A 22,638-nucleotide genomic window follows, 5' to 3' on the forward strand; every position below is an offset into this window, starting at 1 on the left:
ATCAGCTCTTTTGTCATTTTCTACTCCACCACCTGCAAAACACTGTGCTATTTGAGGCACATTTTTCAATGGCTGACACGCTGGTTTCAAAACTGTTAAAAACACTTTCAAATGATGCCAAATGTTATGCATTTCTGCAATAACCATATTGGAATATACAGAAAGAAACCTGGCAGAATATTGTGGCCAAGTGCAGTATTACCGTATCCCTGAAATTTTAAAAATTTGTTAGTGCTTCAAAGTTTTATTCTTCACAAGTAAATGATTATATTCAAAGATATAGAAAAAAAAATACAGTAAGACCTTGAGGCAAATTTTTGCTTCATTCTTCTTATATAAACTTAAGTGCGGTCAATAAAATGAACGTGTTATTCTGTAATAAAATACTGATTCCTGTGAAAAATCATTCAAACTTCAACAATAAAAGTTCACCCTTTATGTAATGCTCCCTGTTGTTAGTTTTTTTTGGGGTCAGTGGGTTGAGAGTGACATTGTATGCTTTCTGAGAGAGAATTGTTGACAGTATTCTGGTTGAACGAGTTTATTTTGAGACATGTACAAAGCGCTTTGGTCGTGTGAGTGGCTTCAGTATTGACTGATGCTTGTTAGCAACTGAAAAAAACTGTAGCGTAATCAACTAATGTTTTCTTATTAACTTCACCTAAATAAACTAATTTTGCTCATTTTGTCAGTTAAACTTAAAATTTCTAGCGTTCACTCTCAGAACTTCTTAACGGTTCTTCTAACTTTAAGTCTTTTGACTGGAAATGATGAGTTGAATGAACGTCCTGCACAGAGTTCAGTCAATTCAGTTCAGTCATTTTGTTACTGTGTATGTGTCTGTTTTACAGTTATGATAAGTAAGAACTGTTTTCATAGTAATAAAAACACTGCGAACATGTTTTTCTCAAGTACATCTGAATAATTAGCAAGTTTATTTGTTTTGACTCTTTACAAAATTACCTAAACTTGCCTAGTGTGTGTAACATTACAGCACCATTGGCATAAGTTGTCTGATAATGGCCCAATATGAAAACTTACTGCAGATTACTTTTCTTTGTACCTTTATTGGCATCATTCTGTGTAGATTTTTCTTAATTCAGGTTTAATATATCTATATCTTTTGCTCTATATGGGCATTTTTATTTGTGCCTTGGTGTCATTTTGGAGTGTTTTGTGTGTTTTGATGGATTATTGCAAAAAAATGTATGTTTATGAATAAAATCTATAGCAGTATTTTACTGTGTACTTTTTGCTGATGACAGATCAGTTTCACCTCTTTCTGAGTTTCACTTGCCTTTATTTGACGTTATGTGTCACTATTTTCCACTTCCATCTTTGATTTCAATTCATGTCACTCTGTGGTTATTTCAACACTTCCAACTCTATTTCGGTGCTTTTCCTTTTTTTTTTTCTTTACAAGAAACTGTGATTTCAACATCCAGTGCATCTACTGTCTGAGTCATTGTTAAGTGAAGACCAACCAAAAACAGTCCATGCGGATATAAACATTTATTCCTCCTAAAAAAAAAGGAACATTTTGTGAAACTTGGTGGATTCTTCTCACTGTATCAGGATTTACCAAAACATACTCTAGTTTCATACAGAAGTCTCTGAAAAATACAGTTTTCAACAGTCAGAACAAGAAAAAGGGAACCTAAAAAATAACAGGTCTGATACAGCAAAGGTGCTCCTTGTGGTGCAACAATCTGGTCATCACAGAACTGGTGAACACAAAAACTAAACTCCTTTCACCAAACCATGGGGACCACATTTGTTGAATGAGTATATTGGCTATGTGGCAGTGAACACCAATGCTGAGTGGACATCTAAATTAATTTAAAAAAAAAAGTATTTTACAGACATAATTCAGCACACACTTCTCAACAACAATGGGATGTGAGGTGAGGATAGTTAGGAGCTCACAGCTCAGTGGAAACAGTGTGGTGTGAGAATATACTGAATAAATATCTTCTATATATCTTTTAACTTATAATCTTTCATCTGTTTTACTAAATATCATTATATTTTTTCATGTTTCAGCTAAATTTGAGGACAATTTCAAAGTGAATTCCCAGTTCCAAAATGTACATTTCCATTCTCTTCTCATTGCGTTCTCCTCTTTTCACTCTTAGAAATAAAGGTTCCAAAAGGGCTGAGATTCCACCCAGAACCATTTGCTTCTGAGGAGCTCTTTTTTGAAGAAGAGGTTCTTTTGAAGATTAAGAGCCCCTATTGGAAGAAAGACTTTTTCAAGGATTGTAGAAAGACTAGGGGCCCGATCTTACACCCGGCGCAAAGCCGTTACACACACATCCTCCACAATCACCACCTTTCATTAATGTCAAACAGCATCCACTCACATGTGTGTGTGTGTGTGTGTGTGTGTGTGTGTGTGTGTGTGTGTGTGTGTGTGTGTGTGTGTGTGTGTGTGTGTACAATTATTCTCACTAATAAGGAATCAGGAATTATTATTATAATTATAAAGCCCAGTTAATCTCAACAGACCTGCAAATTGCGAACGAGATGGGATCACAGCTGTCAGATCGTCTGTAATAGATCAGTAACATGACAGCTGGAGCAGCTGCACTGTTTGTGTCTGTGTGTTTACTGAGATCCAGAAAAACATGGATTAAACAATTATGATCTTATATCATTATATCTGACCATTTGACCGGTCCGACTGGGGGAGAAAATGCTAAGTGTTCTTCTATCACAGCCTGATGCTGGGTGGAAAACCTGTGTGTAATTTTACGCACAGGTTGAAGCTGCACCTCAATCTGGCTCAGGTGGGTGGGTTTAAGGTGGACACACCTTAAATAATATAAATCCACTGTGCCTCGCGCTCTCCACTTGCGCTTTAGATCAGCGTAAGAAAGGGCCCTGGGTGTTAAATCATGTCTTCTCAATTTAGACAATCATAATAGAGAGCTGAGGTCACTTCCCTTCCAGTATTTTTTCTGAAGTGAGGTCCCATGGGGCAAACTGGAGGGGGCATGACTTCAGCTCTCTATTAAAATGATGGATGACCACCACATATATACAATATATGTGATTCAATCATTTTTTGCCTCATCTCTATAATACAAGATGATTTTTCTTCCAATAGACAAGAGGGTTTTAAGTCAAACCCTTATAAATTATATTTAGATCGTCTTGGGTGACATAACCCTTAGAATAGAAAATGGTTCTTACTAGAAGCTCCTGGGTGGGTTCTAGATGAAACCCTTGGAATATAGAAGGGTTCTTGGTAGAACACCTTGTGTGGATTGTAGATTAAACCTTTGCAATATAAAAGGGTTCTTGGTTGAATACCCTGGGTGGCTTCTAGATGAAACCCTTTGAAAATAAAAGGGTTCTCCGCAGAACCCCCTGTGTGGGTTCTAGATGAAACCCTTGGAATTGAAAAAGGTTCTCACTAGAACCTCCTGAGTGGGTTCCTGTTAGCACCCATAGAAAGTGGAAAGGTTCTGAATAGAACACCCACAGAGGGCTCTGGGTGGAACCATACAGAGATGGGTAACCCTTTATATGCTGGGTTCTCGATAGCGCCCTCTGAGAGGGGCTCCAACTGGAACCTTTACAAGATGTTCTACCAGGAACCAAAAAGAGGGGTCAAGCTGAAGAACCACATGTGGTTCTCCTTAGCACTTACATTTCTGTACTTTAAGTGTCAGAAATACAGAGAAAGTCAAGATGGAAGGACAGTTGAAGAGGATGGAAAACTCACATTTGGCACAAACTCAGTAAAATACACTTAAACCCTGACATCCCTCACAAAAACTACAATACTCCTTAAAAATATATAGATTCAGGCATATACTGTGGAATAACACTGCATCTTGTTACTGTACTGTATAGCGGATATAATGGCTTATAAGATACGAAACTTAAGCTTCAAGATCAACAAAGTATGGTACATGATCCAAAGTATCTTCTGCCTGTAAGATGCTTTCTATCTTTTCATCCATCTCAATCTGTAATCATGAAAATGTTAAACACATCAGCTTATATGGAAGACACAGCAGAACCAATTTCCTCTTAGTCATCTTGCTTCATTACAAGTGAAAATACAAGCAAACTAAATTCACACTTCTCTAGCAGATGCAAACTAGACTCCATCAAATAATTGCGGCACAGAAAATGATTAAAGATGCGCGAATACTCCTCCACTCTTCATGTCTTTCATTTGACATAAAAAGAAACTATTAAGCTCCATTAGTAGTTTCTATAGTTGGCAAACACCTAATAGAAAAACGGTTAGCCCTCATGTACAGTTAAGCTGGAGGGGATTGGGGGGAGGGGGTTTCTCAAGCTACCTTTCAGTCAACAGCAGCACAGGAAGGGGGGAGGGGAACAATGCAGCAGAGAATAACAGAAACTAAAGAGGTGGTGGTCCTTTTCAGACTCTGTGTCATGTAACCAGATATATCCAGACTGAAGATATGACAGACTGCAGCTAACACCTGCGATCACAATCATTCTTTAGATGGTGCCTCCAAGCTCTTATTTCATTTCATGGTATGCAGAAATCTACGGCTGGCGCTGGACAAAAAACCTCAGGGTAACATTTTCTATGAGGGTCATGTCTATGTCGCATTATGACAGTAGTTCTCAAACTGGGGGGCATAGAGCTTCTAGGGAAGCTACCAAGGGAAAAAATATAGACTGAAACAAAGTCAAATGAATTATGATTTATGTAGGGGAAATAAACAATTAGGTGTTTGCTAATGCTATCATGGTAACAGTTGTTTACTCCTCAGTTATTGTTAATGACTGGGGTGGGTGGTACTTTTTTCAGGTTTCAGTTTTCAGTGCCAGAAAAAGTTTGGGAAACTCTGAAATTCATAAGATGTTATAATAATTTATAAGGCTTAATAAAACTCTTCAATGTTTATGATGCATGAAAACCTCTAACTGTTTAACAAGGTTTGTAAAGTATTATAAGTGGTGGACGTAGAGTATTCATAACACTTTTTTTATTTTCATGCCAGAGTGACAACACTGATGCATCTATAATAATTCATTTAATTAATTCATTCAAACACTATGTACTTCAGTTTAGTTCACACATACAATGATAACTTATGATCCCACATGGACTATTATAGCACATTATAAGCCCCTTGAGTCAACCTCTACTTTATAACTAGTTAAGAGCATCCACAGGACACATGAACTTATTATTATATCTTATCACTTTTAGTAACATCTTGATTTAGCGCATCAGAAAAGATTATGCATGTTTATGAGTGTAGTTGAGCATTATGAATGCATTATAAATCACTATGAATGCCACCATAATGCACTACATATGTGATCTTCATAGAAAATGTTACTGAAGAGTCTGAGTCCTGGGTTACACAGCACATTATAACTACCATAACTTTAGCCAGTTACAAAGACATGGAAAACTGCTCTAGCTTATCACAATAGGTTATAAATTCTATATTGCATATGGAATAATGTCTTATAAACCTCAATAATATGCTATAGCAAGACTTTGTGAGCTTTAAGTAAAATGACCGGTTATTAGCAATTGTATGATGTTTTTAAGACATCATTCCATTTCAGAAACCTTGAATTTACAATCTGTTATGATGCATTAGGGCAGATCTCTCTGTGCCTTCATAACTGGTTATAGTAGTTACACAGATCCTTCTGTAAAGCACTGTTGGAATGGAGTTATAAAGCATTATGAATGGTGAACTTTAAATACCTGTTTACCTCTTATAATACTTTACGAACCTTGTTATAGGTTGTCATGCATGATTGTAAACATTTCTAAAGTCTTATTAATGCATTATAATGCCTTTTGACTGTGCTTATAATGCATTATAGACATGGCTTTCATAGAAACCATTACCAATCCCAGACATGTCCCTGGCCGTATAGACTGAGAAGAGGATTCCCATAACTCCTCTGAACTTGCCTTGGGCATGGACTTAAAAATCTCATAAAAGGTGTTTCACAAATACAATCAATTAATCCATAAGTGGTTGAGAAGTCTGAGATATTAGAACCACCAATAATTAATCAATTACTGAGAACTCCTGGTAGCCTAATCTGTTTGTCTTCTTGATATAGACATCTGTAGGATTCAGTGTTTTGACAGATAATGAGCTGAACTTTGTGTTTAAGTGCCCTGCATGTCTAATCTAATCTAATTCAGGTCCCATAATTTTGTAATTCTATTAGTGTAATTTGCGAATAACAGCAGGTGGAGCAGGAGAAGGAAAATTGCTTTATTTTATGGGTCTGTAATTCACAAATACCTTCCACTGAGATTCCTAAAGGATCTATGTAATTTGGTGCCAATTATAGGAAAAATAAAGACTGTGTTCAATTACAAGTCCAATTTATTAATCCTAATTAATTGCTAGGGGAACCCAGAGAGTTAGTGCTGGCAGATCAGCTGAACGTACAAAATATGTGAACAGGCAAGCACACAAATGAACATACTTAATCTGGAGAGTAAAGTTAGCAATAATAATTAATAATCTTTTTTTTTTCTTTAAACGACATTCCTATTTTTCCCTATGATTAGTACTAAATTACACAATTAAACCCTGAAAACCTGCTAGGAAATTATTCAGGAAATTATTTTGTAAAGAAGTTTCTTATGATTTAAATATCTGTGCACATTAATCATTGAAAATTAGCTTTCATGGGAAAAATATGCATTTTTCTTATATCAGAAGCTGCTTATGAATAATTTGTTCTCTATTATTAACACGACTTACAGAAATTGCTTAAAATTTGCATCCTTAGCACCTACACATTAAAATGACTTGGCTGTCAGGAGACCCTTTTGTGTTCACACTATACTACATGGTCAAGTGTCCCTAAAAAATCTTAGATGTGGCTCGAAAGACTGCGTTAATCCAGGTACGTTCACATCTAAATTTAGATTGGATCACATCTGAGATTCAGTTATTGAAGACACATTTCAGTACCACGTGTGATTTGGCCCCGTGTGAAGCACACTGAGGTTCTACTACAGTTCTGTACCACTTCCCTGCTGATAAAACACTGTTTCATGCTGCTTGTCTGCAGCCTCCCCGAGGACTTGGTCCAAGGATTTGTTACCCGCACAGAGGCTCTGTCGGTGGGCTCAGTTTATGGGTCACTCCCATGGATGAATGAGTCTGGAATCTGTGGCAGGAGTGAGCATGTGCAGTAACGCGGGCGTGTGTGTAACTGTGCTGTATCATAATCCATCACCTGAATTTAGTCCCGAAGAAAAGGCCGTGTGCTAGATGTGTGAGTGAGCGTGCGAGTGCGGGTCAGACCTGGGTGCTGTAGGGACGTGGCGGGGGAGGAAACATGTCCGTGGGATTGTAGTAACTCAGAGGGTTGGAGCCCTGCGGGTTGCCAGACAGCGGGAGGGAGACAGATGGGTTCTCGTAGTAGGTGTGGAAGCCCAGCCGCTCCCCTCCGTTACGCATGTTGTCTGTGAGTCCAGAGCGGAGGGTGTACGGCGAACAGGTGGGGCAATGGTTGTGGTGAGAGCCCGCGTCCAGCTGATCCAGAGAGACGGGGCTGATAGCCGTGCCGTCCATGGCGAGGGCGTTGCAGGCGTTGCAAGGAAAATGAGAGAGAGGGTCCGCTCCCACCACGGAGCCCATGTCCACCTCAGAATCATTCTTCTTACAGCAGTAGTACTGCGGAGAGTCGACAAGGAAGACACCAGGGAAAGGAGAGATGAGAAAGAGTTGTTGGGAGCTTAGTAGTTAGTGTAAAACATACTGTATTGTGAACATCAGTGCTATTTAAGGAATATTTTAATACAAAATAACTACAAAAACCTTTAAAACAGCAGCAGTTGAGCAAGATGTTATTGGGGAAACTGTAAATACGACATATACTGTACTTACATCTTAAATTAGCTTCTTCTACTTTTAAACTACAACAAATGTCTCATGGTATTCACAGATGACTGACCTAATCTAAGTAACACTTTATATTGAAATACTTTTCTTCTTTTTAAGATCCTCCTTTTAACTTAAGTACAGTTCATCCACAGAGACACAGTGATACCTGGAGTCTACAGTAACAGAGCACTGCTACGATGCACAGCAGTATCACTCCGGCGAGAATTCCTCCGGATATAACAATAGTTCCCGCTGACATTCGACCAGCTCTCCATCAAACCCTTCAGAGGGACACAGGCAGAGAAGAAAGCAGGAGATAGATGAGAGTTTGAAGACAAAGAAGAAGAGGGAGGGGGAAAAAAAAGAGAATGAGCTCATTAGACATGTAGATGTCTGCAGTGTTGGAGATTAAGCTAAAATTTACTGCAGAATATTCAGCATACTTACGTCCAACAAAGGTTTCTATAACGCCTGCAAAGATAACCAATGTAGGCTGAATTAGTAAATTAATGTAACATCATGATGTAACCTCAACTGATGAAACATGTTGTAATTTATCGTGCAGCCCTTTATCAGACAGCTGGGGTAGTTTCAGGCCGCACAGATTTAAGAAAAAAAACACACTGAAAACCTACAGACCAGCGTCATTTACACAGATTCTACAAGTGAAAGGTGGAATGAACACCACTCACTCACCTCATCTGATCTTTATGGTGAAAAAAACACAAGGGATTACATGCCAAAGTGAAAACATTTATTTCCAACATAGTCCCACGACAGAACACAAGTAAACAAACAAAAAAAAATCCTGGAATCCAAAATTACATCACCACACATGAAATATGAAATGGTAGAGGGAGCTGTTTAACACATTTTCCAAAAGATGTTCATTCGAGCTCACAATATTTTTATTCTCATCCAACCACTGAGCCCTCATATTCATGTAGGTTTATTGTGTGCACGTTCTGTTTCTCTGCATCTTTGTTTTCTTCTCTGACAGTGAGATGTGACTGAGATGATGGGATGAGAATGAGATCACTCCTGTGTCTAACGCTGTATTGATGTTCAGGCAGTAATTCAGTCAGAAAACCGTCCACATTAGAAATGTAATTGAAATTGTGGGTCTGACGGGTACCACAGTCTCCCACGTGTGGCTGGTACTAGCATGTATAAATAAAACTCTAATGCAATCAATTAAGCTAATTTATCACACCGCTTTTGTGAATATTCAACTGTGATTGGTCAGTTACAGCTTTCTGTGGTCTGTTATTTCTGAACAGCAGGCAGCTGCAATGAATAAGAGCTGCAGTGGATGCAGTTCTGATCCTGGAAGACTTAGTGGAAGCAGTAACATAATTTTTAACTCAATATTCTGTGTCAAAGTATTGGTTTTGTTTTTTTCAAATTACTTGTCAAGTTTTTATGGGGGGGGGGGGTGTACTTTTACTTTTATGAGTAGATTTTCACATCTGTACTTTTACTCATACTTACATTTCCATCGCAAGATGTAATGTGCGTAGTTACTTTTAAAACCATAGTTGAGTACTGAGTACAATTTGAGTTAATGTCCAAACATTTCATCTGGATTTTAGTAGCCAATAAGGTGATCTGATCACAAACGGACCAATGAAAACAATGATATAAAAAAACAACAACAAACAAACAAAAAAACGCTATGGCAGCACACGTTTGGTGTAAAGGCTGTTAACGATTAAACATATTAAGATTAAGCATTAATCAATTAATTGCGGATAAGAATTTAACCAATTAAACATGTATTCATGGATATTTAATCAGTAGACACAGCAGTGCTTGCACTTCATTTGACATTGTTTTGTCTGGCAGAGCCATTTGTTGAAACTTAAACTTAGACTTAAAATGAGAAAAAATGACCAAAAAACAGAAAAAACTTGAAAATGAGGGGGGAAAAAGTGTTTAGTATTTTATAAATTGTTGATGATCAATCAGTTATTAGGGATTTCAACTACTGGTTAAGGAAAAGAAAATTTGCAGCCCTAGTTTGGAGAGGTGACAGTGACATCAGTGGTTAAAAGTAAGTAATATTATAAATAGTTTGCAACCAGCGCTACTTACAGCATATAACTCCCATTAAAAAAAAACAACAACATTTTTTTTTTTACATTTTTGATTACATGAGGTAACATAGTGTTTATTAGTAAGTTTTGGAGGTACCTTCTATTGTTTTCTGAACAGAGCTGGGCTGGCTAGTTCCCTCTGTTTCAGTCTTTATGCTAAATTAAGCTAATTGCCTCCAGCTACAACTCTGTACTCAACACAGACTTGACAGTGGCATGAATCTACTCATCCAACTCTAAGAAAGACGGCAATTAAGCCTCAACCCAAAAAACTCCTTCTTGAATATGTCACTCTCCTGTCTATCCTCGTGGCTAACATTAACTTGTTTTCAATCGTTATGAGATGAGAAGAAAAACAATTTCATCCCTTGACACAGCAGTTAATTTCTGAGATGGGTACTTACATTAGAAGACAGCAGGAGATGCAGAGATGGAGGAGTGTGAGGAGGTAGGGAACCATGACAGGCCTGTGCAGTGTTACTCTCAAATCCTCCTCTCACTGGAACCCCTGCAGGAGAAGAAAAGAGGCGTCTGTCAGGAGAAAATAAAAGAAATATAGTGCTGCAGCTAATGATTGCATCATCATGGATTCATCTGTTTTTTCCGTTAATCAAGTGATTGTTTAGCCTATAAAATGTTGAAATAGATGACTGGTAACTGTTACAAATTATCAGAGCCTTAAGTGATGTACTTCAAATTGCGTTTTTAGTTTGATCAACAGTCCAAAAACCCAGAAGTATTCCAATTAAAACAATATGAGACAGAGAAAAACAGCATATCTTCACATTTGTGAAACTGGAAACAGCTTTTCCCTGGTTGTTCCTTTGCCATTTGTTCATAATAAATCACTTAAAGCTATGAACTGATTATCAAAAATGTCAAATTAATCAGCTAGTTGTTTCAGCACTAGCATATGAATCACACCCGCTGTTTCATTTGGAATCTAGTCTCACAATAAGATCCTGATATAGGTATGAATTGCACATAATTAGAGCCACTACATGAATTTTAAAAGCAAATGCAAACTATGAGTGAATTCCAACAGGGCCACTTTATATGGCAATCAGACACTCAGGATGTCGCTGGATTAGCATACTGAATGCAGCAGCACCTACTGTGCACACTCGCCATATGGCCAGTATGTTGTATGCAAACGTGCAGTACAGTTTCAGCATACTAAACCTGACTCGTACGCGAATCTCCTGTCACTGTGACTGATTCAAAAGCACATCTCAAAGCTGCATGTATAATTATCACCATATGAGCTCCTGGAAACTGATACAGCAGTCAGATAACACAGTAAAGATGTGTTTACTGCACCATTCAAAACACACATGCAACTTAAAGGGATAGTACATTAAAGTTCATATATAGGTATATATAATATTTACAGTATTTACCACATTATGCTTGCTGTCAGACAGCCTTTTCCAATGGAAAACCATTATGTGAGCTAAATACGGCTCCATAACGACCAGACTCCTTTGGCAAAAATTGTCATTTTAATTTACAGAAGACAGGAGTTGCTCATCTTCCGCTTCCTTGATTGCATTGTTTTCTAAACTCACATTCAAGCATTTTTCTCGAATCCTCAGTGTGCATTCTCAAATTTTTCCAGCACCTAGTAAATTATATTTAATGATTGTTTTTTATTTTAATTCTTAATCACGTGAAATCAGATGTTATCATGTTACAAACAGCCTAAATTATGTTTCATGATAGCATTCCACAAGACGTCAAATTACACAATAAAGTACCATGTTTAAAAATGTGTCACCTGTCTGTACGTAGACTTGGCAACCGGGCCGAGGCACAATCCGACTTATTTTATTTATTCATCTAAAAAACAAACTATTCAGTCAGGTAGCTATTTATTATGAAAGTAATGCAATTATAATTTCAAGTACTTTATCCAAATTCCAAGCCCTTTTCAAATCTTGAAAAAAACCAAAATTCAAGGGTTTTCAAGGATTTCCAGCAACTGTCTGAAGACTGCGGGGAGTGATATTTGGCTTATAGAACATCAGTTTTCCATTGCAAAAGGCTGATGGCAGTGTGGGGCAGTAAGTATTTCTAATATAGTGTACACTGTAATGATATTGTTTTTTTAGGTGGCTTAAATACATCTTGCTTCTGATTCTGTCCACAGTAGTACATCGCTTGGCTTCCAACAGTGGTACTCCTGCTGTGTCTGCAAACTGTGGGCATGCTGATCACGATGTACTACAATTAATACACTGACTATGAATAAGTACCTCATACAATCCCACTTGAACAAAATCCGAACTATCCATTTAATGTTTTCACGAGAAAGGTGACAGCATGTAAGAGACATGAGATATCTGACAGACAAAGTCAAGAAAATATATAGATGCACAGACACTTACTGCCAAATCACTGCCAAGTGTTTGGATGTCTGCTTTCCTCCGGTGTTTGATCTGCATTGTAGGTAAATAATCAAAAACAAATAGCTGTGATTGGCAGAGTCACACAGGAGCAAAAATGGAAAAATAAATAAATAAATGAAAAGAAATCAAGAGTCCGCACACATAATTTTCTCCCCTGCTCACAGCAAATGTGCTGCCTGGTCTCAAATAGACCTCATGAACAGGTCTATCTGACTGAAAGCAACACATTAGCTCCGTGTAAGAAGATAGAATGTGTGCAGATGCCTTGATTTCTTTCTACTGGCAGTCACATTAAAATACCAAACACACAATCTAAATATTAACGCAATGAGAGAGAATGACCTTTCATAGCAGTATATAAAACGCATGACTTTGACATTAATTTAGACTAATTTATATGGCTGAGTTATTCATTTGAAGCACTGCCATTATAGTAATTACAACACCAGGCGATTTTGTTTATCTTCTGTTCAAGTTGATTAACTAAAACATCCAGATATTTCTCAGCGGAGGAACAACATTTAATTATCCCAATTAAATTGCTGAAAAAAATGTCAAGCTTCTTTCTCATTACTGGTGTATTAATGTAATTTCCTAAAAGCTTTGAGCCTCCCAAGGCTGTAATTTGCAGTGAATTTTAGTCTTAGTGCCTAATGAAATGGTTTAAATGCTCTGGCACTTGTATTGTCGTAACTGTCAAATCTCAGCCAGAAGGTTAAAGGTATAATTCAGAGTTTTTCATAAGGGGTTGTATGAGGTATTTAACCATAGTCAGTGTATTGACTACTGAAGATGGTGGTTGACACAGCTGTGTGGAGAAACAGCAGGCATGTAGAGGCTACTGCTGTGGACAGGGTCAGCTAACACCTTCTGGTTAGTTGGTCATTATGCTCTTATCCGACCAAATTCTCATTGGTCGGACAGTTTGCTGGTGTTAGTTTGATAAGCAGAGAGGCACTTCTTAATCCATCCATGACTCCAAAGTAGCTGACATCATGTATACCAGCACAAATCGCTACATCAGCCAGAGGACAAACTAGCTAGAGTGGATAAGTTTTGCTGTGTTTTATGTTTTAGTGTTCATTATGCAGGTTAACCTTTCGGATTTGGTGTTAGCATGTTGCTAATGCGGCTACTCCCACAGGCTGGGGCGATGTTGGACTAAAGCTGTAATATTAAGGGACAATCAAGAGAAAGTGTGTGAACATCAAGCATCATTTGAGGCCAAGACAATGAGAGCAGTCGATCAGATGCCAGTAACCGATTTTTTGTGTTACTTTTTGTGGTTTATACTGCAGTGTGAGCGAGGTATGACAGTTTGTGTTTTTGTGTTTGTGTCTGTATGCAACACTAAATTCACTTGATAAGACACGTCCTGAAGGTAATGATATAGATACATGAGAAAAGGAATTCATTTACTTGGCAGCACTGTGTACTTTTGATTTGGCTGCCAGGTTTGATCAGGCTACAAGTCATTCGGTACACTGTGGCTGATTTAATTAATGAAGAGATGCCGTGCAGTTTTTTTTTCCCAACACATCGACCATTAGATTAGTTGAAGAGTAGGTAGTATTTCAATTGACCAAGATTTTCTTTGGTTGACAACAGCCCTTAAGGTTAGCAGCATTTTTTTTTTTCACGCAAAAAAAGGCCAACCTACAAAAATCAATGTCAGTTTAAGTGTACACTATATTTAAAATATTTCCACTGCTTTACCTTACTATCAGACAGCCAGTCTGCCAATGCAAAGCAGTGAAAATGTTCTAAATATTGTGTGATGTAGTTTTTTTAGGTGAGAGTTTTTTAGGTGGCGAAAATACATTTTGCTGCAGGAGTACGTTCCTTAGCTTCCTGCACTGGTATCACAAAACTGCAGGTATGGTGACTAGGGCTGCAACTAACAATTATTTTCACTGTGGATTAATTTACCCATTATTTTCACAATGAATCAATTAGTCGTTTAGTCTATAAAATGTCAAAAAAATTTGAAAATGCTCAGTGCAATTCCTCAGACCTCAAAGTGACGTCTTCAGTTCTTTTATCCAACCCACAATTCAAAGCCCAGACTCTTCAATATTTATCAGAAATTTCAAAGAAAAGCAGCAAATCCTCACATTTAAGAGGCCTGAACCAGCAAATATTTGATCTTTTCATGACTGAAACCATAGTTGATTATTAAAATAGTAATTTCTTTTGATTGATTAAATGATTAATTGACTAATCGTTGCAGCTCTAGTGGGGACCACGATCTCCTGCGCTGACTATGGATACATAACTCATACAAACCTACTTCAAAAAACCTGAACTCTCCCTTTAAATCAACTGCTGGTTAGGGTTGGCTGGTTTTGACTGCTGCCTGACTGTGGTGCCACATGTTCCCCAGCTAGCCTCCAGTCAAATCCAGCCAGAGGTTTCTTTCTTGCGTGTCTCTTTTACTTTTCAGCTATCTGAATGGAAAAAATGCAAGGTCAGTGGGGTGTAATCCTTAAAAAAAATAAATAAATTCTAAGACTGAGTTAGGATCATAAATCTAAACATTTAACACTGAACGCACATGAATCTCACAATCAGAGAGAGAGAGAAATGTGTGCCTATGTGTGCTGAAATGAGCATGTGAGCCTCCCTGCCAGACAGCTCGCTCGGTGCAGTATCTTCCATTGCGTCATCGTACTAAATTATATACACCACGGGCCACGATAATGTCGTTAAAAGCGATGTGAAGTCTCTCTTGCTCCCCATTTCTCCGTCTCCTCCCTCTCTAGCTCACTATCTTGTGTCTGCTCAGTCCTCCTTTTGCCTCCCATTCACTCTTTTAGCCATATCCTCCTCTCTCCCCACACTGTACATCACTCCCCTCCCGCTCTATCACTTCAATTCCCCCGGCTTTCACGGCATGACAAGACTTGTGCTACACTGCTGAAGCTACTACAGCACATTTATGCCTCCTATGATGTATATCAACACAGACAAAGCAATGGAATCCTTCTAGAAGCAAAAATAAGTGATTTTGACTAACATGCAACCAAAATTATGCTAGAAAGGGGGCGTTGAGGTAAAGCCTCAGATTAGAGAGTTTCCAACAGACTGGAGAGACAAAGACGCCAAGTGACAGAGGTTGGGAGACTCAACTCGAACGCTGTCAGAGTATCTTAACCAACGCAATTCATATATGACTCTCAGTGGGTTCAGAGCTGTCTGATTCAGCTGGGAGACACAAATCTGAGCAAACGCACACATATAACAATCCCTGGATCACAAAACAGCCCTGTGCTCTGAAAGGAGTTAAAGGATCCGTCAGAAATCCTGTCAGTTGCTGACTCGGAGGAGTGACAGGGATGAAGAGGGATGAGACAGCCTCAGAAGAGGCAGCAGGCATCTGATTTCCAACAACACACAACCTCCCTTTCGGTAATTAAGTGTACGACTCCCAGGTGACCTGTAGAGAGACAGACTGTCAAATGAGCCTCGGCGACAGTGAGTGAGGGATCCAGTTATTTACTGTACAAGAGAGATGTGTATCCCTGAGATTTGCAGGGATTTTGACTGAAACGCAAAAGCAAAGCTGAGTGATTTGTTGAGTGTTTGTGTGCGTGTGACAGAGGGAGGGAGAGAGAAAAAGGCTCAGTGAGAAGAGCTAGCAGACGATAGCAGAGGGAAAAGTTTACATTCACCTGTTTTTACACACATTTTCAATGAGCACATTGAAACAGCTGGAAGGAAACACCCAAAATAATAAAAAAAAATGTGGCTGACTTAGTAGTGACAAGTTCCATGGAGACACATTTTGGAGTAGATCGATAACGTTTAGTCGATTAATCACTTAGTTGATCAAAAGAAAATTAATCGGCAGCTATTTTGATAATGAATTCTAAACAATAATGATAATGACTTCTTAAATGTGCAGATCTGCTGCTTTTCTTTGTCATTCAGGATAGAAAATGAAGAGTCGTTGTGTTTTGGACTGTTTGTCAGACAAGAAAAGCTATTTGGGCTTTGAGCATTTTTCACATGACAAAAAATGCTCATGACAAATTTCCCATGACTACACATGAGGGGCACTGGAACTGACAGCAGCTAAATTGGGGAGAAAGAGAAGGACGCTTCTTAAGAAAAATGTCAGGCTGTCATCGGGTTTGGGCTGAAATACGCTAATGAGGGTCAGGTTCAGGTCGGTTTCGGACAGAATTTTGTCAGGCTTGGGCTTTTTCGGGCTCAGCTTTTCAGGCCAGATTAAAGCTCTACTCTGTTTCTATCTTGAACGTTTACGAAATCATTGAAAGAAAACTTTGAGATGTGGTTATATTGTCAAAGTGCCAAACAGCGGCTCCTGCTACTTTGCAACTCAATTAACAAAAAGAGTCATTTAAGTTTTTGTTTCATTACAGCTTGAGGTGAAACACAGCTCAGTTTAACTGTTTTATGTGATTTTGTATGTATTTGCTCTATCATGGTGATAAAAAACAGATTAAAAAAGTGCACTTTTTCTTGCTTTCCTTTCTCTCCATCATTCAAACACAAAACAACATACTCAAAAACAGTTGATTAGTGAGATGCGTACACCTTTGTTCAAGCTACATCATCATCCAATTTCAACCTTCATCATGTTAGAAATGTTGAGAGGGGTGGAGAGGTTTCACCCTCCACTCGCAGAACTATATTTAGCAGTTTTGTCGTCTCTTGACACAGTGAAAAGCGGGAGATGAGAGGCAGCTGAGAGAGGTGTCATATTTTAATTCGTTTTCTCTGTGGGAAATGAAACGATCCTCGCAGTCGGCTAAATGCCGACACGCTGAAACACATAAGCACAAACACACATTCAGCACACGCGCTTACACAATCGCCGCCAAACACATCCCTAATCGAAAGTTGGAGAGGTAAAAACACCGCTTCCATCAGAAGTTTCACGTGGGATGATGTGGTGATGATTAGTGTTTTGAAATTAAGAGCTTTTGCTCCCATGTGAGGCCTGAAAATTAGAAAAGCTTTGAAAGGAAAATTTAATTAGCAAACCCAACTTTATCTACAAGTTAAAGGGACAGTTTCACATTGACGGGAATGAGCTTATATTCTATTTTTGCTGGGAGTCAGATGAGAAGATTAATACTGCTCTTAACTGTGCAGTATGAAACTGAGGCCGGCAGCTGGTTAGCATAACTTAGCATTAGGACTAGAAATAAGGGTAAAGTGTGAGCCAAATGTCACAAAATTCGTCTACTATCATTTTTAAAACTCACTAATTTAAACTTATTTTTTTCTTCTGTGCATAATGTGAAGTGAAAAAACAGCATTGTGGTTTCATGTGGGGTTAAGTTCTGGACTGTTTCTTGGCCAGGAGGAACAGTGACATCCTACAGTCTTAACAACACTGAGACAGACCAATAAATAGTTCTGCACATAAAACCCAAACTTTCTTAACTTTGGACAAAGCCGACTTGCTGTTTCCAGTCTTTATGTGAACCTAATCGACTCCTCGAAATAGTGAAAAGTGCCCTTTTAAGCCCATTAACAATTATATAAAACAGAGAAAACTACAAGAGTGCACTACAGTTTACCCACAGTTGACCTGTTTACCACCACAGGGCAGATAATTATTTGAGGGGTATAAGGCCAAACTGAGCCTTCATGGCCTCTACGGCTATTCAGGAGGTTAATGTTTTTTGACATAGAGTGAATTAGATCTCCCCCATAACTGAACTTAATTACAACAAATAACCAGTATCATATTGGATTTCTCATGTTCATAACAAACCAAATTTCAAGTCTGCAACTTTTATTTTCTAATCTCCGATATGGTAATCACACAGACAAAGAGGTTATTCAAGCTGTGGGGATTTATTTTGCTCATACCATTCCTCACTTCAGTGGATCATAAAACGTTGGGTATGAAATTGATCTGCAGTTGCTCTGGTTTAAGATGAGACCAAACAAATGTCACGGGGTCACGACAAAGGCCAAAATATGACCTGCAACAGACTGACAGGTCAGCCTTGTCTTTAGCCTGGCAGTCGTTGATGGCTTGCGGTCTCTACCAGCTGGTTAAGAGGAGCGAAGAGTCAGCAAATCAAATAATCGACAAACTGTTCCAGCCTGTTTGTATTCCCATTTTCTTTTTTATCCTATATATTCTTGGGAATGTCTCCTGGCTTAGTGCCATCATAAAGTCTTATTATATTATCTTGTGTCACTGCTGTTACAAAATACAGAATATAATTATGCAAGAGGGTCAGCATTTTATTTAAGTTCAAAAAAATCATTTTGAAATCAGAAACTCGTCCGTGTTTCATTCTCAGCTCTAATTTAAGAGGACACTGGACAGGGACACTCAGTCATTAAGTGACTGAGTTTTAATTCATTCCAAAGGGCAGAAACAGAGAAGCTGAGAGATGATTACACAACAGGGGAAAGATGGGAAGCAGAGACCCTACAGAGAGATGGAGTGAGAGGGTGGCAGCACCTGAGTGGCTCCTTGATATATCCATTCTTAAATAATGATATGAATATTTCGTTGAGGTGGCCTCTAACTTTGCGCTGGAAATCACAGCGAGTCCCTGCAATTTTAAAGCCCCGGGGCTTCAATTATTCAAGTATCATTCCTTTAACAATATTTTTCCATCACAGGGCAATTTAGCCAGGTAGTAAAATCGGGACTTTTTCTGCCTCGTCCGCCTCTGAAAGCACTCATCTCAGCGTGTGAGGAGAGGAACACATCCACATCTAGGACAGAGACACCCACTGCTGCTGGAGCAGGAGGGAACAAAGACCGCAAAGAGTGAGAGAAAAAAGAGAAGGGGGGGAGGAGGAAAAAGTGGATGATTTCATTTTCAAATAGTCTAAACGGAACTCAGTCATCCGTTTTTTCCATATGACTGCCAACACGTACACTCGCTCTGGTCCCCTTTGGTATTTGGAGGTCATAATTACCTCAGTTTTATTTATTTTGGATAATTTATGGTTGAATAAACTGGATGAGTGGACTGAGCAGAGGTTAAACTAAAAAAAAGGGAAACTACTGAGACCCAATTGAGCTGTAGAAAGCTCCCAGTTGAAAATGTAAGAGTCGAAACACAAGTGAACATTTTCAGTTACACAGTTCGCCCAGAGCAAGATCCCTGTGGTGCAGAGCAGAGATCAGAGACACCACACGAACAAGCTTGTGGCAAAAGGTTTATAGTTGCTTCCCTTTTGACCTGTGCTAGTCTGGCAAACACTCAGTGTGTGTACAGAGAGAGAGATAATAAGCGTGCTCAAACACACTCCTTACCTGTAGAAGTCACCATCTGGGGGATAGCATCATCGACCGTGCTGCAAAGCCCCCTGGGAAAGCAGTGGGGGGGGGGAAAAAAGAAAAGAAAAATAGACATGACATCAGTTGTGAAGTGAAGCTCCAGCAGTAAGGTGGTCAGCACTGCAGCCATGGTGAATAAGCCTGGTTTCATAAATTAATTCATTAATCACTCTTATGTCATTCATCACTCCTGCATTTATCCACCTCCTCAGTGCCTTGTTCACATTCAGTCACTGCTCATAGATGATTACATGAAAGAAACTGGTTTATTTGTTGTTCACACCTATTTTATAAGCCTGAATTAAATTAACACCACAAGAAGAAAAAAAAGAAATTAATTATGTTACATAAACCTGCATTAAAGCAGCCATAATCATGCAGGATAAAGTACAGATTATGGTCACCAGTGCTTACAAACTCTCCTTATTTCTTTTTTATTATAATTAGAGCTGCAAGGAATAGTTGATTAATTGATTAGTTGATCAAAAGAAAATTTGTTGCTAACTATTTTGATAACTGATTATTTTTTAGCAAAAACATCAAATATTTGCTGGTTCCAGGTCATTAAATATCAAGATTTGCTGCTTTTCTTCCTCATTTCTGACAGAAAATGAAGCTTCTATTTTGGTATAATTAGGGCTGTAATGATTAGTTGATTAATCGGCTAGTCAAATGAAAGAATTTGACAACTATTTTGATAACCGATTAATCGTTTCAGTTATTTTTCAAACATTTCAGGTTCCAGCTTATTAAAAATGAGGATATGTGGCTTTTCTTTGTCATTTATGATAGTAAATGAAGTCTTTAGGTTTTGGGCTGTTAGTTGGAAAAAAAACAACAACAAGTTTTTAGGACAATTAATGAATTAATTGTGAAAATAATCACATTAACTGATAGGGAAAATAATTGTTCGATGCAGCCCTACCATAAACTCTATTTCTCTTACTGTACAATTAGAGCTCTAATGATTAGTCAATTAATCAATTAGTCAGTTGAAAAAGAATTAGTTGACTATTTTGCTAATCAATTAATCATTTTCAGTCATTTTTCAAGCAAAAACGTCAAACATTTGCTGGCTCCAGCTTCTTAAATGTGAGAATTTACTCATCATCTTTGTCATTTTTGTTAATAAATGAAGAATCTTTTTTTTTGTTTTGTTTTGGACAAAAGAAGTATATATATGAAGACATCACTTTGGGTTCTGAGAAAATGTGATGAGCATTTGTCACAATCTTTCTACATTTTATAAACAATTGATTAATTATTCATGAAAATAGTAGGCAGATTAATCATAATGAAAATAATGTGGTTACACCCCTACATGCAACGTTAACAGATTATTGTATGTTAAATTCACATAAGCAGATATAAGAGGATAAACCTCACTTTACTTTTCAGATTATGTGATTAATTCTCGATGCACATCATTGCAAGTAATGTCAAACTGCACTATACAGCCCATGACCTCTTCTCAGGATAAAAACGTGAATTAATACTTCTGTAATTTGCACGTAGCTAATCTTTTAACTGAATTGGCGGCTGGAGGTCAATTTAGCAGCTGTTTCATCACTGATTAGCCTAATTTTCAATCAATTAAGCGGATAAATTGATCCGCAGAGCCGCTCTGTGGCGCACGGATAGCCTCAGATGCCTTACCTTTCAGACTGAAGGATATCTCAGCAACCTGTTTTGAGAAACTGGTTCCTTTTTTATAAATGTGTATAATTGAGGTCGGTCCAGTCTCTGTCGCGGCTCCACACACAATAAAGTCCAGTGGTTTTCCTCTCCTCACCGGTCATTAAAGACGCCCGGAGCCCCCCTGCGCTCGCTCTACAACCACAACCATCACGTCATTCTCCGCCGTCGGTCGGTTATCCCCTCTTTCCCCCAGGTTCACGCACAGCCAGGTGCCAGTGAGGGCCTGTGGGAAATCTCATGGCATCCTCCTCCTCCTCCTCCTCCTCCTCCTCAGTGAAGCAGCGCTGGAGACGGATGATGAGACGATGAGGCGGCAGTGGTCCGGCTGCTGAGTGTCACCGCTCGGCATGGCCGCGTCCGCGTCCTCAGCGCAGCGCGGATCCCGGGGGGGCGGTTTGTTTGGCACCCGCTGCCCGCCGGTCCCGGTGGGGCGGGGTGCGACAGTGTCAGCCGTAAACGGTGTGATATCACTTCACCGGGAGGGTGGGAAGTGGTGATGTGGGTGGAAAGGGGGTCGTCACCATCCTGAGATGAAAAGTGGCGGAGTAATGCACTCAGGATGGAGGCGCACACTGCCTTTGTTGAAGGAAAACTGCAGCCTTGATCTCTCTTGACTGTAATCTTTACCCGGAACTTTCAATAAACCACCTGTCTCACTAAACGTCACCTGAAAGAATGATCCCAAACAGAACCCAACCTGCATTACCTGCGCCAAATCTGTGCGTTTTTGATATCTTGACAGAAAACCTCCTTATTGAAGGTAAAAACACCAAAATGAGGAAAAAATGAGGGAAAAAGCAGAACAAAGTGAATAAACAAAGTTCAAAGCCCGAGCATATGTTTAAACTCGAAATGAAATGAAAAACAAGTGGGACCAATCTGATCCAACTTGGTCTCTGGATACTGGACTCACATCACAGATCCTTTCTCCAATCAGAGCTCAGCCTAAGATTAATTAGTGACCTAGCTGGCAACATTATGGTACACCAGTGTGTTTTCCAAGATATTCACCACCTCAAATCTTGTTCTGTTTCCCCAAAACACTGTTGTTACAAGCCCACTGGCTAGAATTTATTCACTTTGGGGAAAGTGTTATCTGTGACAGCAGATTGTGTTCAAGGCGTTGAACAGTGGACTAAGCTACATGGTACATAGAATAGGATGTGGGCCAGGCCTCAATGATTAACATTACTGTACAAAACACAACTTTATAACTTGTACAAGAACACAACTTAATGACTCTATTCACTCTTTTCCACCAAAATGGACCATTCTGG

The 22,638-nt window shown here is 38.8% G+C and overlaps 1 protein-coding gene and 1 long non-coding RNA gene across 2 annotated transcripts; both read right to left on the reverse strand.

Moving 5' to 3' along the window:
• Positions 1 to 6,032: 6,032 nt before the first annotated feature.
• LOC146310947 (protein FAM163A-like) lies at positions 6,033 to 8,139 on the reverse strand. The gene is made up of 2 exons (XM_084742770.1): positions 8,041 to 8,139; positions 6,033 to 7,664 (listed from the first exon to the last, which is right to left on the reverse strand). Exons 1-2 carry the CDS (start codon positions 8,131 to 8,133, stop codon positions 7,287 to 7,289), a joined length of 471 nt encoding a protein of 156 aa, XP_084598896.1. The 5' UTR covers positions 8,134 to 8,139; the 3' UTR covers positions 6,033 to 7,286.
• Positions 8,140 to 10,402: 2,263 nt separating this feature from the next.
• LOC146310948 (uncharacterized) lies at positions 10,403 to 22,072 on the reverse strand. The gene is made up of 3 exons (XR_014772262.1): positions 21,320 to 22,072; positions 19,640 to 19,692; positions 10,403 to 10,478 (listed from the first exon to the last, which is right to left on the reverse strand). It is a non-coding gene; the product is annotated as an uncharacterized LOC146310948 (long non-coding RNA).
• Between the last annotated feature and the right edge of the window lie 566 nt (positions 22,073 to 22,638).

This window comes from Lutjanus erythropterus, chromosome 18, assembly GCF_056507025.1.
Source record: "Lutjanus erythropterus isolate fLutEry1 chromosome 18, fLutEry1.hap2, whole genome shotgun sequence".
NCBI classification, from domain to species: domain Eukaryota; kingdom Metazoa; phylum Chordata; class Actinopteri; order Lutjaniformes; family Lutjanidae; genus Lutjanus; species Lutjanus erythropterus.

Coding starts and splice junctions, on each gene's coding strand:
- LOC146310947 (XM_084742770.1), bottom strand. CDS start 8,133: ATGTCAGCGGGAACTATTGTTATATCCGGAGGAATTCTCGCCGGAGTG. Junction 7,665..8,040: donor TCTGTTACTGTAGACTCCAG/GTATCACTGTGT, acceptor GACTCTCCGCAG/TACTACTGCTGTAAGAAGAA.